The sequence below is a fragment of the Centruroides vittatus genome, unplaced genomic scaffold (assembly GCF_030686945.1).
Source record: "Centruroides vittatus isolate TY-2023 unplaced genomic scaffold, ASM3068694v2 contig_1168, whole genome shotgun sequence".
Lineage (NCBI taxonomy): Eukaryota > Metazoa > Arthropoda > Arachnida > Scorpiones > Buthidae > Centruroides > Centruroides vittatus.
In genome coordinates this window covers 3,476,399-3,495,532 of record NW_027120749.1, presented here as the reverse complement: position 1 = coordinate 3,495,532, position 19,134 = coordinate 3,476,399, and the positions used below count along the sequence as shown (strand labels likewise).

At 27.8% G+C, this 19,134-nt stretch overlaps 1 protein-coding gene across 4 annotated transcripts in view; it reads right to left on the bottom strand.

The window, feature by feature from the left end:
- Window positions 1–19,134, bottom strand: part of unc-104 (kinesin family member unc-104) — a 187,472-nt gene that overhangs the window by 29,937 nt on the left and 138,401 nt on the right. For all 4 annotated transcript variants that reach the window (XM_067278651.1, XM_067278667.1, XM_067278660.1 and 1 more), the window contains 9 exons: window positions 17,486–17,655; window positions 17,273–17,410; window positions 16,247–16,365; window positions 13,426–13,514; window positions 13,162–13,273; window positions 10,250–10,433; window positions 8,607–8,697; window positions 8,391–8,518; window positions 5,395–5,487 (listed from right to left, as the gene is read on the bottom strand). In XM_067278651.1, the coding sequence (XP_067134752.1) occupies window positions 5,395–5,487; window positions 8,391–8,518; window positions 8,607–8,697; window positions 10,250–10,433; window positions 13,162–13,273; window positions 13,426–13,514; window positions 16,247–16,365; window positions 17,273–17,410; window positions 17,486–17,655 (1,124 nt within the window). The remainder of the gene's footprint in view (window positions 1–5,394; window positions 5,488–8,390; window positions 8,519–8,606; window positions 8,698–10,249; window positions 10,434–13,161; window positions 13,274–13,425; window positions 13,515–16,246; window positions 16,366–17,272; window positions 17,411–17,485; window positions 17,656–19,134) is intronic.

The following is a 19,134-nucleotide window of genomic DNA, read 5'->3' as shown; positions in this document are numbered from 1 at the left end:
AGTCATGTATGACTCAAAATCACAAAGTTTCAGCCAATCAAAATTTAATATTATTATTCATTTGACTTGTCTCTAAATGATTATAGCTTATTCATGCTGTACTTAACAGGAATTATAGTGAAAAGAGATGGTTGAAGAGTAATGAAAATTGATAAATAAAAAAAATGGTTAATGTTACCTATGGTAGCGAACTTGGCAATAGGGAAATTTTAGAGAGCGACGGGGAAATTCTAGACTGCAATGGGGAAATTTTTTCCCCCTACATTCAAGATGACGATGGGGAATTTGTCGGGATTTCATTATCAATTAATGAAATCCGTAGAGGGCGCTTCGATCCATAGAATCGCGATTGATCGGAAGTATGCAAATTTTTCCCCCGAGAGTGGAGTAGGCGTGTTGTCATGCATAAAGATTTTCTTGAGTTTTTGTTACTTTTGGAATTTTTCTATTACAAGGTAATTAATAATAATTTTAATTTTCATTGTGAATTTAAGCGCTTGGAATACATTTATTGACAAATTTGCTAAGCGTATTCTGCAATTTTTGGAATAGATATTTCACAAGTTTGTCATGTCGAGTTGCGATTTGGAGTCGGACGAATTTTGGAAAGATTGTACTGGGCGACGTTTTTATCAGTTAATAGAAGCAGAGTCTTCCGAATTAGGATTAGACGAAAGAATTGATGGCGGACCGAAATTTGCCGTAAAACTGGGCCTCCAACACACCGAGGAACTTTGCCAGAAATGTGGTCAAACATGCAAATCGAGTTATCGCAGTGACCGGAAATCATGCGTGATGCGTTGCTGAAAATGCTGGCGGAATAGCTCGGCTCTCGAAAGTACGTTAAAAGGAAATGTGGCAATATGTCATGGGCGAATCTTTCGACAATCATACTGTAAGGAACTGAGTCCGAACGTTATTTTTATTTTATTATTATTTCCGTTTTATTATCTTTTGTTTGGGGTTTATGTTTATTTAGGACGAAGGTTCCCCACCACTCTCTTGTTAGTAATGAAAAATGAAGATAAAACAACTCACCGAGAAATAAGCGCCATAGGAAAAATCTTGCGCACTTGAGCTGCCCGGCGGAAGTAACAGTCCGCAGAAAAAAAAAATGGAGTGGGGAGTCCCCACAATCACTAGTAGAGAAATACTTGATAAACCGTCTTAAACATCCCAGAAAATTATGATAAATATTTTGTAAATGGTTTATAAGCTTTGTCGGAAACTTAAAGCTGCCAGAACAAAGTTAATGTTAGCAACTAAGTATGTAAATAAGAGGAGTAATCCAGCTCAAGTGTGACGTCACCTCACAGTATAAAACCCGTACGTTAATCGAAGAAGGAGAGGTGATTTCCAAACCGAGGTGAATTCCAAATCGAGGCGACTGTGAGAGCGAGGTTAATTCGAAAGTGAAGTATTTTCTGATAGAAGTCCAGATTGATAATTGGACGATCCAAGGTGTTAAAGAGGAGTTCGATTGACGATTTGACGATATCGAAAGGATTGAGGAAATAGTTTTCTTCGTATAGTGAGGTGACGGATAGACGTTTAATTAGTAAGAGATTTTGTTCATAGTTTCTAAGTATTTGATTGTCGAATTTCAAAGGGGAATTAATATTAAGTTAAGCTAAGTAGCTGAGTTTATTGTCGGGTTGATTTTTCGTTAATAAATTTTGTTTGGAATTATTGATATTTGTACGTAGTACGTTCTAGTTGCTAATTAAATATATTTGAACTTTTGATCTGACTTGATATTTGTCATTATTATTACTAATTTTTCGGTGCACGCTTAAAAGCCCAGGCCTGGCAAACTAATCTCGAATCCGCGTAAAGTACCCGTTAGGTTAACGGAAGTTTCACCGACCGTAATTATAGTCAGTTTCCTAAGCTACTAAAAAAATAGTACTTTACAATATGGCACTGTCTTGGTTTAGAGTGCACGACGAGTATTTCGGCAGTATCCTCGGGTGTTTCTAAAAAGGCAGGCATACACTGATCGAATACATCCCAATCACAAAAAAATACCTAGTTGGAAAGAACCAGAGACTATTCCGGCTGCTCCCGCACCTAATGTCAGCAAGAAAGACAAAAAAGCAAGTGTTAAAATGAAAGGAGGCAAAAGAGCATTGTCACGTACCGGAGAGTCCTGTTCCGTCAACGGGAAATGTGGAAAAATGGGAAAAGCTCAGAAAGTAAGTTATCCTATTTTTTTTAATTTGTAATTTTTAGAATTGTAAGCGTAGAATGTAGGGTAGAAATAATCTCCCCTTCGCCGTCTAAATGTAAGGTAGAAAGAAAAATTCCCTGTCGCCGCGCGTAATGTAGGGGTGGGGAAAAAAATCCCTGTCGCCGTCTAGATTGTAGGGTAGAAAAATTTCCCCGTCGCCGAGTTTGCTACCATAGGTAACATTAACCAAAAAAATTATAAAATCCTAGAATTGTATAAACATCCTTTTTATATTATAGGCTATCTAAAGCAATCCATAAAAATTAAAACAAACAAAGGTTTCTTATAACATTACAAATTACAACATGTAAGTAATTTTTCACTTACAATCAAAAATCAAACCTGTTACCGGCATTTATCCTATAGAAAATTGTCCCACAAACGTTTTTGAACTTTTTTGAAGTTCTTCTTCAGGTGGAAATGAAATACTTCAGAAAAAATAGAAAAGATTTCAAATCGAAAAATTTGCCGTTTTCCGCTCCAACGGACATGCACCGTTGTATGCCAGTGTCAAATTATTACTGATATTTGTCAAGGAGGAGTTTCCAGGCTGGTGATAGGTTGAGCTCTTCTTTTTGGTTAATGCATTTATTAGTGTGGCTCATTTTATAAATAGCCATAGCTTCTAACCATTTTATGTGCCCGAGCACATAAAATGCGATTTTTGGTGAGGCGATTTTTGATTGTAAGTGTAATATACTTCCGGTGTTAGTAAAGAGTTGAACAATATTGTAAGTAATTTTTCTTGATTATATATAATCATGATATCAATTGTAATGATATTACTATTTGAAATAACACTGAGTTAGAGTAATAACAAATGTGAATTATTTTTCAACTACTAAAAGGATGTATCAATATATTAGTTTTCTATATTAAAATTAGAAACAGCATATTAAAATCAGTTTAAAACTTTTGTCCTATAAAATTATGATGATAATACTTAAAAGATAATGATAAAGAATAATAATAACAATAATTATTATTATTGTTATTATTATAACTGCAACCAATTAATGACCAACATATCAAAAATATCTGCTTCCTTTTCTAAGAAATCCAGATTCAAAAATTTTCATGGATAGTCTGGTGTATATACTTTAAATCCTATTCATCATCATCTGGTTGATCTAACTATGGACTCCATTTGCAATAAGCAAATTTGATGATGCATGATGACATTAGCACATTATAGACTATCCATAGTATAATAATGTCTTACATTAACAAAAATCATAATCATCATATAAAAAAAATTATACTGTTGATTGTAAAACTGTTTATATACTTATTTAAATAAAAAAATCTAATAAAATATACTCATTGATAAAAAAAAATTATATATCAAGAAGGATGTGTTTGAATTAAACAAAACTTTATTACTGTGAATGTAGAATTTAGTAATTACAATATCATAGCAAAGAGACAATTTCCTATGAAATAATGGAACAATTTAAAGCAACCTTTAGTACCTTATAGGATTCCCTTTCACCTGGATACATGCCTCTATACTCAACTGGATACATGTTCACAGATGTTGCAACTGCCACTCCAGACGCCTTGTACCTACCTGTAGATGACTAAAATTGGCTACTATATGATCCCAAAAATCTCAATGAGCAACAAATCTGGAGATTGGACAGATTAAGAAAGTCTGGCAATGTGACAGAGATATTTCTAAGAAACTCTAGCTGTGTATGGCTGAGCATTATATTGCTTGAAAATGGCTATTTGAAGTCCTGCATAAAAGGCAACACACATGAGGATGAAAGAATTCCTAAATGTATTGCTTTGCTAGCAATGTCTCTTGTACCACTAGTAGGAGTGATCAACTATCATATGAGATGGCTCAAGCCAAAAATGGGGGCTGTTTGCCACTCAATAATAAAAGTAGAAATGATATAGTTACCAATAAGTCATCACTAACATAGTAGTCATCTGTTTTCAAACAGAACTAGAATTTACCACTGAAGACAAAAACCTACCAGTAACATAGCTACATGCTTCTCTGTCACATCACCATTGTAAATGAAGCAGACAATAGGATGCTAATCGTAGAACATATAATGATTGTTATGAATGCGAATTTGCTTGCCAATAGTACAGGAAGAGACAGGGTTTTGTAGTAAGGCTTCCACTTGTCTCTGGATGGAAAAGGTGCTGTTGCAGCCATTGGTGCTTGTGTCACAGATAGTAATCTCTCCTAGTGGTAGTCTGAAGCCAGATGTGTATGTCTCTTCATGTATCCATTGCACCCAACACATCTTCACAGTCAGGTCAGAATGGTCAGATGATAAGCAAAATGACCATTGTAATAGAAAATTTCTTTGAAGAAATTCTTAGTTAATAAGTCAACTAAAATATAATTATATTTCTTAATAATTTACCATCTTTCAGAGACTATTCTTTCCTATGACTGAGTTTAAGAACTTTACACAGTGGCAAATATAAGGCAGCTTAAATTTACACAGATGTAATGTACTTTTTATTAGAAAATAAAGATACACTTTAAGTTATAAAATCCTCAAGAAAGTTTAATAATATATTTTTACAATGTTATATTAACATATCAAAAATAAAAAGTAAGCTTTATTATAAACATATACATATTTTCTTTAAAGACTTTTGCATTATGTAAAAGTACATAATAATATAAATATAAAAGTGAAACATAGAAATTGAAGATCCATTTCTGCAGGATCATTAATCTCTATGTGTAAATCAAATATTTCTTTAAAAGTTTACAAACTAACTTATATGATAATCATTTTATTTATAAAAATAAAATTTTGTAGAGAATCAAGATTTAATTTTAATTATTATTTATACCATTTGAAATATTTTATTTTGCTTTCAAAAACTTCTTAAATTAAAAAAATTTATCAAAAAATCAAAAACCCTTACATTTCTAAATTAGTAATAAATGGCATCACACCATTTCTAAAACTAAATTTTTTCATTTAATACTTAAATATAACTCACATTACTTATTTATTACCTAAAAAGCATATTTTCTAACAATTAAGGTAACATATGATCAGATATTCAGTCAGCAATAATTCTCAATTGTTAGTTGGCTTAAAATAAAACTCAAAATTTCAAATTATTTACTATTATTTATAAGTTTGCCAAGAGAAAATTATAGGGGAAAAAAGAAAAAATACCTGGGTGATTGAAGTACGCCAAATTTTGGAGAACGAACAGGTTGAGAAATAGGAATAGACTTGGGAAACATACGTCTTGGAGGTTGACGATTACTAATAATAATAATATATAATAATATATAATAAATAAATAAAAAAGTAATGAAAATATCTATATATATGTATGTATGTATAACTTTATTTAATTTAATGCATGTACATTATATACTAAGTTTTAAAAAATATAAAAAATTTTATTAGCTTACATTAGGAGTGTATTGAAATTTCACAAATATTAGTAAATTAAAATTAAAAAATAATAATAATACAAAAAAAAATTAAATTATAAAAGCAAAAAAAAAGGGCAAAAGTATGTGCAAAAAATATAAAAGCAACCTATATTCAAATATAGTCAGTGCTAATTTTAATTATACAGAAAAAAGTTTCAAGACATATACTTGTAATGCTTTGATGATTTATTAAATTTGTTTTATTGAAATTTTTAAAAAATATACAAAGTACTGGAAAAATACATCAGTTTTTTTTCTTTTTTATAAATCATAACACAAAAAAATAAAAATATTTAAGTGGTAATCAAAATCTAACATATGCATGTTTTATTATTTTCTCTTGTCATCGTAAGTTTTGTTTTGATAGTTTAAGTACATGCAAACAATCAAAACTTAAAGAAAACAAGCAATTAGTTATTGTGACATTGTCACAATGCAGGGATACAATTTTTAATGATATTTTTTAATTTATTTAATTTATATTATATGCTCTCCATCTCAAATTAGCAGTGGTTTGCCCATGTCCAGTACAGTACATCATACTTTTCTTTAACAATAGAGTCATGCCGTGCCGATCATCTATTCAGGGGAAAACTTTTGAATTGAAATAGCATGGCTTCTGGTTTGCATTGGAAGTTCACATATAGTTAATTGGGGCCTCCTGCCCCTAAGGTTTCCACATCTGGTCTCGGATTTAATTATTTAACTCCATTCTTGAGATTAAGGAAAGAGACAGACAAATGAGTGGGAATTCATAGGTCTACAATTTTTTCAAATTGCAGTCCAATGAAAATTTTTTATTATTTCAAATAAGATTAATTACCTATCTTGAAAAAAAATGTTAGTAATTTTCAATAACGTTTTAAACATTTTCTCACTAACATTTTCAATATTTTAAAGTTTTTTACTTCACAGTATTATATAATCTAATCAGTATTGTTACTCTTTTTGTAACACCACAAAGAAATGCACATTGCAAGACTGATAGAGGTGACAGAGATATGCAAATGATTAAAAGAACAAAGACATGTAACAGATGCCTGTTTATTCAGTAATAAATATGGCTTTAATTAGTGTTATCTGTTTATTGCTGTTGCATCTTCCAATGCTTGTACAGGGAGTTACCTGTGTCTTTATCCTGGTTCTACATATAGATATCCAGTTCCCTCAAATCAAGCAATCATTCCTCTGAGAGCACACAGTGTGCGTGTGTGTGTGTGTGTGTGTGTGGGAGGGTAAAAAAGATCTCTGTACAATTTATGAAGTGTTAGAATTGTTAAAATGCACCCAGCATTGCCCAGGTTCACAAGAAAGGCATTATCTAGCAAAGTCATCACCATGATAAATCACCCATAATAACAAATGGTATTTCACATGCCATAAAAACTTTTATATCTAGAAATTGCCAATATCATATGCATAATGCATGTTTTATGTATTTTTGCCACACACAGCAACACAACTCCCACAGTAGTGAGTTTTGGAACTAAATTTTTTCCTGCAGAAATTTCGTCAGCATGTCTTGAAATGTCACATACAACATTTACTTATATTTGAATTGAACATATCTCTGCAGACAGAATTGAATAGGGCTACTTTAATTGTGATCACCCCGTAGAGTATTTCTGATATGATCACAAAAATTTATGCAAATTAGGACCAATTATTCTAAAGAAATACATAAAAATTTCATAGATATTTTCTGCAATTGTATGATTGTTTGGTCAAAATAACTTTTCAGTTTTTTTTATTTATATAAAACTTATTATAAAAATATAAATAACTTACAATGAATTTAAATGTACAAATTTTTGTTACAGATTTCATGTTTTATATAAAAAATATTTTCATAAAAAATTCAATTGAAAGTTATTTATATAATACAGTAGAAAATATTAACTTGAGACATAAGTTTTCTAAAGATCATGGCAATATATCTTGAGTTAGCAATTTTTTCTACTTGAACAAATATATCATATACTTTGATTTTTATGCACAACAAAACTTTTTTATCATCATTTTACTGTAAGATTATATAATTTCAAAATTTTACAAAATAAGATCATATATAATGACTATACTGTATTTACAAGTAATCTGAAAATCATTTGGCTCTGCAATAATTACCAAACTATAAAAAACAAACCTAAGAAATGTTTTTCTTATTTTGCATTAAGACATTTTTTAAATATTTTATTTACATTAAACACAACTTGATATCATTGGTATTTACATTAAATATTAAATAATTCTTTATATCATGTCAGATGTTAGAAAATTCTTTAAGTCGGTATAAGAAAAAATTATATTCGTGCGTCATTGTTTTTAAAAGCAAAATAATTATAAATTATAAAATTTATAATTTATAAATGCGGTTTACTTTTTAATAATGATACTTCTTTCACTGCTTTTATAAGAATCAATATTTGTTAGCTCATGATACTTCTCTGAATTCAAACATATGTATCCAAAATATTCATAAAAACTACTCTATATATTTATTCAAGTAACTTTATAATTTTACTTGACATTTCTCTCTTTCTTTTTAAAATGATTTAATAAATCCAAAGGATATCTGATCATCTTACATAAATATATAGTCATAAAATTTATACCTGAATTTAGAACTATTAATTAAATATTGTTAATAAAAATTATATAAAACGGTTTTCAAGCACGAATTAATGCAAATGATATTTTATAACTTGATTTATAAAAATTACATACTGTTGCTGGGCCAAAATATCCCTTGAATCTCTGTGGAGAGGGTGCTGTTGATAATGACCAAATACTTCAAAAACAATAGGCTGAGATCGCACATATTCCAGGAAAGATTTTGTCACTGTTACTGTTATCTAAATTTTTAAATAATAAAGAAATTAAAATAAATTTTTAAATATTGAAAAGTAAAAAGCTCATTATTATTATATAAAAATTATTTACATTCTGAACATGAAAAAATCCTGGTGGTGGCCCTTTAACTGTATTTTTTAGAGGTTCCGTTGAAAATGCTTCATCATGACGATGCAAAAAGCTGAATAGAATTGTAGTTATTGAATTAATAAATAATAACGATTCACATAAATTTAACAATATATAGTACAGTATTGGTAATCTAACAACATATACAGGACCAGAACAATGTCAGATTAAGATTGCTAGATGGTTAGAAGTAAGATGAATTCAACGGCATGTAAATAAATTTGACATCACCTGTTAATGACACAACTTGGAACTACTGATCAAAATATTGTCATTGCCAGTAATCAGTAATGCCAAGTTGGCAGATTTGGATTCCACTAAATATAATGGGAAATTGAAACAACCATAAAAAATTCAGTGGCCAGTACAGTATTTCTCAGAAAAGATCTGGCAACCTAAACACATTTTGGTTTTGGCAGTTCCTCTTTTGTTCTGTCTTCTCCTCTACCAGTGTAGTGTCAGTATATATGTCAAAATAGCAATCTACTAGATATTAATAAATCTAATTCTTTGTTATAAGTGTAGTGATCTTAATTCCTAAGCTCATACATTAACTGCAAGAGAAAACTTAACAGGGGAAATATAAAAATCAATCGATTTTTAATTTACAGAGTATTGTGTTTTAAGATACTGTACCTTTTTTGAGCAGTCTAAGATGAAAACCTAACAATCTTTATTTTTATTCCCATGCTTGAGTATTCAAGCCTGGGCTTGCTATATGCCATATTTAGTTGGAAAATGTTCAAATTTAGTGGGAACTGGAGTCTGAACTACTGGAAGTTTGTCTACAACTTCAAAACATGCCAAGAGTATCAGACCCAAGAGTAGACTGACTAGTATCAGATTACTGGATGTATCAAACTAGCAAATGACTGGATTATCAGGATTGTGCTGTTTACAAGAATGCATTAATTTAGCACAGATTTATCATTTATATTTGCATTAATTTTTAATGAAATAATATAGTACAATAATTTTTAAAATTATATAATATCTTCTGACAGAGGATGAGAGATTCCTAGGAAAGGAAAACTGCAAAAAATGTATTATTATTCAAATAAAAATATATATTTCAAAAATTAAATTCATTTTCTGTAATTGGTCTGCATTAAAATTCCAATTCTAATAAAATAAATACTTTTTAAAATATAAAATAAGTTAAGCAATAAGATTGGTTATCTACTTATACAATTAATTTACATATATAACTATAATTCTAAAAAATTGAAGAATTAAAAATACAGAAAATAGTCTGAGTAAAAATAAACACTATCAGCACTGACTTTGAGGAATTTACAATGTAGATAGTTAACAATTAGAAAAGGCTTATTATACTTTTTTCCTTTATCCAAATGCATTTCACCAGTATTATCAAGCCTCATCAGTGGATAATGATACTAGGTTTACATCAGTGATTTACAGTTGACTAAGCTATCCCAACATGCATTAACCAACATTCCTGTATTCAAATTTATATTAACTTCAGAAAATTTATATTTTCTAATTTTTAACTCTTTAATTTTTTAGAATTATAGTTATATAACTAAATTAATTTTTCAAATAAATACTAAACTAAAATTTAGAATATGACAATATTAACTTACTTGAACTGACAAAAAATATCTGCATATTCTTTAGAAATTCCTATTGCCTGTAGAAGTGTTACTCTAAATGCAAACTCCTTTCCAATTTGTAAATGTTCTGGAAGATCATCTTCATCACAACCTTCAGAAGAGATGCTGCTATCTCCATGACCACTATCTTGATTGATGCGATCACATTCTTTTTCTATAAGTTATTGAAGACATTTTATTATGAATTAAGTACTTAGCAAAGTACAGAAAATTAATTATAATTGTAAATTATTGAAATAAATCATAAGTATAAAGATTAAAATATGATTCAATTTAAATATTTTATATTAGATCATACGTCATCAGAGCTATAGCAATGCATTAGCTTTTTACTTGGCAAGACCAAGTAAAAATTTATACACTTTGGACTAAAAATTAATGTACTGTCATCGGTGCCAAAAACATTTCTACAGCTCTGCATGTCATATTTTTAATCAAACAGCAATTGTTTGATTAAAAATGTCATATTATATATAACAGACATGGTCAACTAAAACTCAGGAAGCTCCTTTATATCTTCAATATCTATTATTCAAGACAAAGCTTGCCAGTAACTTGTTCAAGTATAAAACCAACGAATAATATAAAATCACATAAATATCATTTTATGAAATTATATTTCTAAACATACATTTTCTATATTAGCACATAAATTCAAGTTTTCTATTAGAACATTTTTACATGGGTGTATTTAAAAGCACAAATGCTATCATACATTTGTACTCAGTAATAATTATTACTTGACAGGCTGTTGAGTGCTTGTGTGGAGCCAAGAGGTAAAGCAGGCCCCTTCTACCCTTTTACCCTTTTTTTAATAAATGAAATATGCAAAATGTTTCTTTATTAATAAAAGTAGTTTTAAATATTTTATTTTTGTTAGTAGTAAAACTGACATTAATTTATATTGATAGGAATTACTATGGGTCCCTAAGTTTTCTCCAAACCTAAAGAAAATCCCCAGCTTCCCTCTTAATAGTCCTGCTTCACAAAACCATAACACTATCCACATCAATGCAATTCAATTACCATTGTTTACATGTCCTTATCATTGTGACTAGTGCAACATGCTGTATTCTGTACTTTATATATAATACTTACAAATTATTTTAAGATATTACTTTAATAAGAAAAATAAGTAAATATAAATTCACCTTCAAATTCATATAGCAATAAATACTATAAAACAATTTTAAAACTTTTTACAATTTTTAATATAATTCTTTTCATTCTATTAAATATCAATTTGGTTTAAAATTATATGAAATCTTCATTAATATTATGCTAGAGAACAAAAATGAAGATACAAAGAAAAAATTAGCAATTTTGGAAATGAAGATAAGAAATATAAAACATATATTCACAAATTATAAGTCATTATTCTTTAAAATCTAACCAATGGAATAAATCAACATAATTGCTGCATCTTCTTTATTGAAAGTCATGACAGAGAATAGTCATACAATATCAACAAACATTGTATTTGTGCTAAATACTCATGATCTAAATTCACCAAGAAAAATATTGCAGAGGCAATTAAAATTTTAAAACCATACAAATCAAAAATTTATAAATTAAACAATAAATCATGATTTTCTGTCATACAAATGAATGTCATATTTCTGAAATCATTAATGATTTTGAATTGAAGTTGGAAAATGACTTAAAAACTTGTGTAAAATTCAGTGTTCCATGATTCTAGCACTAAAATTTTGTTTTTGTTTCTTTCATTTCTATCCTTTCAGAATCTCTCATCTATTTGAAGATGCAAAATGAAATTTGTACCTGTGTTTTAATTATTATTAATTTTTGTGCTATTTTAAAATCGATAACTTATTTTTATTTAAGCCATTTTTTAGTTTTGTATCTTTAATATTTACTCATTGCAATCTGATTTGCATGTTGTTCAATTTGAGACCAATTTAAAGCAAAGGCCAGAGCATCAAAATGTTCATTAAATTTGATTTTTCACAATAAGCAAGATTCTTCTTATTTAAGGAAATTAAATATGTCAAGCTTCCAATGTTAGATGTAAAAATCAAATGATCTCATATTAATGAAATATATTAATTTACTAAAACTACTGAGATGAAAGTATATATTATAAAATTGAAATACAACCAATACAAAATTAAAAAGAATATTATATAATTTTTTCATTATTATTAAATGTAACATTTGACATTAAATAAATTTTAAATAATGAAAGAAATAAGAAATAGCCTGTCAATAATTCTCAAACATCTATAAAACTTATCATCTAATAAAAAAAATAACACAAAATCAAAATTACATACAAAGAAATAGTTAAAATAAAAGATTTAAATTATTATAATTGAATATCTTTATAAATATTACAAGAATTTTTTCCATAAATAAATTTATTTATCCATTAAAGTCAAATATTACAGAATAGTGGATATAATATTCCTAATGCAAATAGTAAATTCTTTTATAAGTTCCAACAGAAAGAAATCAGAACCTCATCTTCATTACACAACAATAAATACAAGGTAATATTACTATAGTATTTTCATAAAAAATCTTTTTCCTAATGTAATTAAGTTTTCTTCTTAGCACCTTTCCAAGATACACCATGTTTTGAATATTCAAAACATGTTTTTTAAAAATGAAAATGAAATTTCTCCAAAGATGTTTTGCAATAAATGAGAACTTTTTAAGTTTGATACAATAATTCAATGTGCAAAATATATTTTCCATTTATAAACTAAAATTATAAACAAACAGGAATATTAAAATGATTTTATAATAGTATTAATGTATATTACTGTTCTTAAAAAAATATTTCAAGAAATTTTTTTCAACACAAACTATTACATTCTGAAAATATATTACTAAAAAAATAAGTTTTATTCATTATATACCTTCAATTTTTTCTATTTCAGGGATTTGTCCTTGACCTTCAACTATTCTTTCCTGTGATGAACTTAAATCTTTTGGCATAGAGTCAATTCCAAGTATTTCCTCTTTATTTTCCTATTAATTAAAAAATTGTATGAGTTTATAAATTATGTTAACTGAACATTATCATGAATATATAATTTTGTTATATTATAGAACAAATATATTATAATCATATATTCTAACAAACTATAAAAAATAATACAAATGCAATTGTCTTAATTTACCTTCACATGTCTTTTAAACAGATGATCATTGAAACTTATACGAGCAAACTGCTTTACACCACAGTTATGTTGAGGAGTTTCTTCATCTTCTGCATATATCAAATAATGTAATTTGAATGAATTATTATTAACAGCTTACTATATTCATAAAAATAACTAACTTATCCTAGAAAATCATAATTCATATAAATCTTTCATATAAAATCTGTTTAATGTGTCAGTATACAAATCTTAATTATGCTTAGTATAACAATGTATAGTTAGTTTTAGTATGATAAAATTTCATTCCTTTATAACTTTTTATAGCTTTAATTTTTTAATTTCATTAAATATCAAATAAGTTATTGACTATCTAATATGTAAAGAGTTGTCTAATAAAAATTTTTTTATTAGTTATACTAGTTCATACTAGTTAATATTTTATTATTTTACTGTTTTATTAATAATAATATTTAAAAATGAAGTGTTTGAGTTTGGGAGTTTATTCAAATTCAGAGATGCCAACTTGAGAAGAGGGTTATTAGTAGTGTAGGATCATATGTCATGGTTGAAGAGGAGAACAAGGCTCATTGCTCCATTTTTGAGATATTCATAAACTATCTTAATTTTATGCTAAAATAAGTTCTAATGTTTTCAAATTGTAGTGTTAATATACTTATTAATTTCATAAATTTAATTAAATTAAATTTACAAATAGAAAACAAAATTCACTTTATCATAAGGTTCTTAAAATTTTTAATATTTATTAATAAATTCTTTTATAACAATTTTATTTTATAACACTCTTAAAATATTATATTTTAATATAATTTATATATTAAAATATATTATAAATATATATATATAATTTTAAAAATAAAACATTGCTACATATTTTTAAAATAAATTTTTTATTTTAAAAATATAAAACAATGCTCTAAAATTTTTTAAAATTGCAGTTTTATGACTATCCAAAATAAAACATTGTGTTTCATTTTTGCTTCTCTTATTTTTTTTATAATTGTCTAAAAACAGTTTTTATAAAACTTTTTTTTATAAAGTATGAGACAATCATACTGAATACATAAATTTATAATTACAATTGATATTTACACTTTACAATATAATAAATTTTGTAGTAAATTTTCACCAATCTTCCTGCAATTTATGACAATCTCTTGATTAGGAAAGACTCTTAACAGTAAAATAGTGAGTGTTCAAAAACATCTGACTGATTGATTATTTACAATCATGCCTAACACTTAATTCCTGAAGATAGTTTATGTTTAGCATAACTGAAAATCAACACACCACATTTTAGTGTCAGTTTAACTTTGTATGATGTGTACTACAGAGAGTTACTGAAATTAAAGAAAACTTCAATCAGACTCAAATGTAAATAGAGGTTCAAATACAGAGAAAGAGTGATTTTTGCCCCTTAAAAAGTGGGAATAAAACATCAATTAATATTCAGACTAATATTTTGTAATTTGTGAATTATTACTACTGATATATGAAATCAAAAATAATATACTCAAACATGAGCTCTGTTGAAATTGGTACAAATTCAGAAAAACAAACCACCTCTTTTTATTTCATATGTATTAAGGAATTAATTATTATAAAATATTATAACAAAATATTTTATTTCTTTGATAAAATTTTAACAAAAAAGGATGTACATTTTTCATTTCCGAGAAAGGGAGGAAACGAACTTCCTTTTAGTGGTTGACTGAAAACTACTCACTGTCCTATGATGCTGAGTCAGTTACCGAGCCGTCCCTATAAAAAGAGGTAGATTTCCCGAATTCACCATAGAAGACAGAATTCACCATAACAACTTGCACAGTTCATAAGAGGTTCATAAGAGGTTCAATGAGACCCAAACTGGCCACATAAGCGCAGTTCAAGACATAAACCATAATGTATACTGAGCACATAGAAGATTGATTCTCCTGTTCTGCATCCTCCAGAATACTTATCAATGCATTGAGATTTAAGATCAAACCTCAAGTGAAAATAGTATAATATTTAGAACGATTGTAAACTCTCTCTCTGCGAAAATATATTTTTGAATAGATTAATTTGTAATTCATTTAAATTTTGATTTTAATAAATCCTTGTTATTGTTCTAACATGATCTCATTCTTGACTCAAATGCGAGCAAACAGCCTTTCCACTTACTTGCGACCCTTCCATTTGAAATTCCTCATGAACGGATAGTAGTGTGCTTAATGTTATAACTAGGCTGGTGTCAGGAAAAACAGCTTACAGGGGATCCTCACGTACTCCTGATACTCATTAAAATCTTAAGAAGCCATCCTTCGACTCTGTGGGCCAGTTTTCCCAACTGGACAGCCGATTAAGTGGTATATGAGTACATTCCAAACTCGATATCCCCGGCTAGCCCCCTCACAATTATGCCAATTCACGAATAAGGATGCATATCAAATCATTGTCTAATCAATTTCTTTAAAATTATTACCATGTTTTCTCAATTGTAATGACTGATACTAATTTTGTTTAAGTCTACAGATCCTCTGTACTTGATAATGGAATCATAAATAAATACATTTGTAAATGTAAACATCATGAAGCACTATAAAAATGAAAATAACATGTTTTTCAAAAATTTATCTATTACATTAAATATATTAACTTTTTGTGGTTGTATTTTCAGTGAAAGTTAGTTGTGCATTATCACAAGCTAACTTTTTTCAGGTTTTGACATCTCAAAAATTGGATGCATATTACATTTGAATTGAGAAAACACAGTAGAAATATGATAAGAATTGAACAATAGTGACTTTAAAGCATTTTAAATAAAGTTAAATTAATTTACCAATCACAGCTTGAATCTGAACACGAAGATAGCCTTTGATATCACCCTTCTCGTTGACAATAGCAACTTTTTGAATTAATGGTACAGGATGCAACAAATTGCTCATGTATACAAATGCCCTGAAATAGATATAATTAAATTAAATTTATAATCAAAATATTTATTGAAAATTTATTTAAATTAATTACCTATTTTAATAAGTATTGGTGATAATTAGTAATAATAATAATACAATAAGACCCTATTAAATGAAAAGCATCTAAACTTTGAAAGATAACATAAAGAACAGGAAAAAAAAAATGTGAAATGTATTCACTAAACATAAAAGAGTTAGAAAAATGTTACACTATATTTAACTTTGTTCTTAATATTGCAAAAAATTGATACAAATTGAAATATATTAAGGTAAAATGAGGAAGATAATATATATATATATATATATATATCATTTTGATACATTTCTCTCATTAATTCTAAACGTTGTCTATATTAATATTAAAATTTCCTTTTCATAAATAATATATATATATTATGATTTTCATGAAAGTTAATATAGAAAACTGTTAAGAATAGATAACAATCTTCTATCAAACATCTGATTCTCAAATATTTGATATTAACATTAGTAAAATATATTAGTAAAGATGTTAATGTTTTTATTCTGAAATTTTCCAGGTTAATATTTTTCTAATATCTGAAAATATTATAATTTTAATGATTAGTCATCCTGGTAGTGTAACTGGCAATGCATCTGCATGAAACAATGATGAAAACAATAAATCATCAACAACATTATTTTTACAGAAAAATTTCATAATACTGACGAAAATTACAATTAAAGCATAATTACAATTTACAATAAGATACAATTATACCTTGTGACAGTTTCTTAATTATTAAGAATTATTAATATGTTTTAAATATAACAGTGAGTTTCTATACTGCTTATTAATAACTAAATGAGTAAAAATAATGCACATTTTAAAATTATGAATAATAAAAAACCCCCGCTAAATTTTTTGTTACCTTCCAATTAAACGGAACCAGGGAAATCGATCATAAAATGGATCACCACCAATAATGCTTTCAACGTTATAATCCGGAGAAGAGGGAGAGAGTTCTGCTTCATTTTGATACATTTCTCTCATTAATTCTAAACGTTGTCTAAACATTATAAAATATTAATATTAAAATTTCCTTTTCATAAATAAATAATTTTACAAAGGTCTCTTGTTTTACCTCAATTTACTCAATGTCCAATAATGAGTAGCACCATTTTTCAAGTCTTGAACTTCCACAGCTACAATTGTATGTGGATATGGTCTTTCTTCTAGATCTTCTGCAGGTAACATATCAGGTGATAGAGGAGAGTATAATGTATCAGTTAAAAGTGTAAACTGAAATAGTACCTAAAGAAATTAAAGAACACATTAGAAACTCAAAAATTTAAATTTATAAAAACATAAATGTTAGAAATATAAACATGTACTAGTAGTTAAAATTAAAATTTTTCTAATCAAATCAATCAAAATATCTTGTAACTAATACTAAAAGTATAATAAGTTTCTGAATTATTAGCTTATAATTTCACAGTTAATAATTTCTAGCAAATTTTATGACTTACTATATAAATTAACCTAAACACCTGACATTGCCTGAAAAACTGTAATGATGATGTAATTAAATAAAATTTTGTTATACTAAAAAATAACATATAATATACAATGCATTTAGACACAATCAGAGATAATGAAGCTAGAGATGAAAATGAAAAATGAGATGAATTAATCCATACTCTACTTTTAGCATAGTACAAAAATTTAGCCTCTCTTCTACTTTAATTTTTGTAGAAATAAATTGGCTATTAAGGATTTCATTCTTAATTTAGACCAGCATTTCTCAAAGTGGGCGATAATGCTCCCTTGTGGGCGGTGAGTAAATCTAGGGGGGCGCTGGAGGAAGGGTACTGAACGGTGATCAAAGGTAAAAGTTCCCTTTCCTCTGTCAAACGGATAAGAGGAAACATTGCATTTAATGGTTTCCAGATGTCGAGAACAATGTACGGTAAGGGCACAAAGTGTGAGATTCATAGAAAAGTTTTCCTAAGAATATTTCCAATCCTTTCTCACACGGGGGGCGTTGGGTATAACTTTATGGAACAAAGGGCGCGGTGGATCGAAAAAGTTTGAGAATCACTGATTTAGACAAATAAAGTGAATTTATGTATGGAAACCTGGACCATGCTTTTGCATTACTTTAGAATTCAACCAACTTTGCCATTCTAAGAACTGTGTAAATGAACCAAAATATTCATCAAATGTATTCAAATTACTACTTCACTTAATTTAAACCTAATTAATTTTTAGTCTTCACCTGCACAAAGTAGAATGTATTAAAAAAAATTTTGAACAAGACATTTTTAAGTTTCATAAATTTGTTACTAAAGTAGATCTCTACAGCCAATAGTAGAATGATCCAACATGCAACTTTTGATGTGAAAAATACAGTTTGTTGTATTTTAATTTAACTTTTGTAAAAATAAGTTGATCTATTGACTATTTTATAATTTCTCCATATTGAGTAAATCAATGATAATCAAGTGATAAAAACCACTATCTTTGGTATTCTGAAAAATGGGAGATTTCAGTCATGCAGAAATATGATTCATAAATATACGTGGTACGATCCAAAAGTTTGGGGACTGCAGTAATCTATGACAACAAAAGCATGTATTTGAAGTTACAGTGTATGAAATGGATTCTACCAAACCACCTCTACGTGTTCAGGTTAATTTCACCCATGTCATGTGATTAAACTGCGAGCGCTGCTGTTTTTTTCCAGAGATAGTTACCTTTGTTCTGCAACGTAATAAAAGTGGAGTTTCAAGA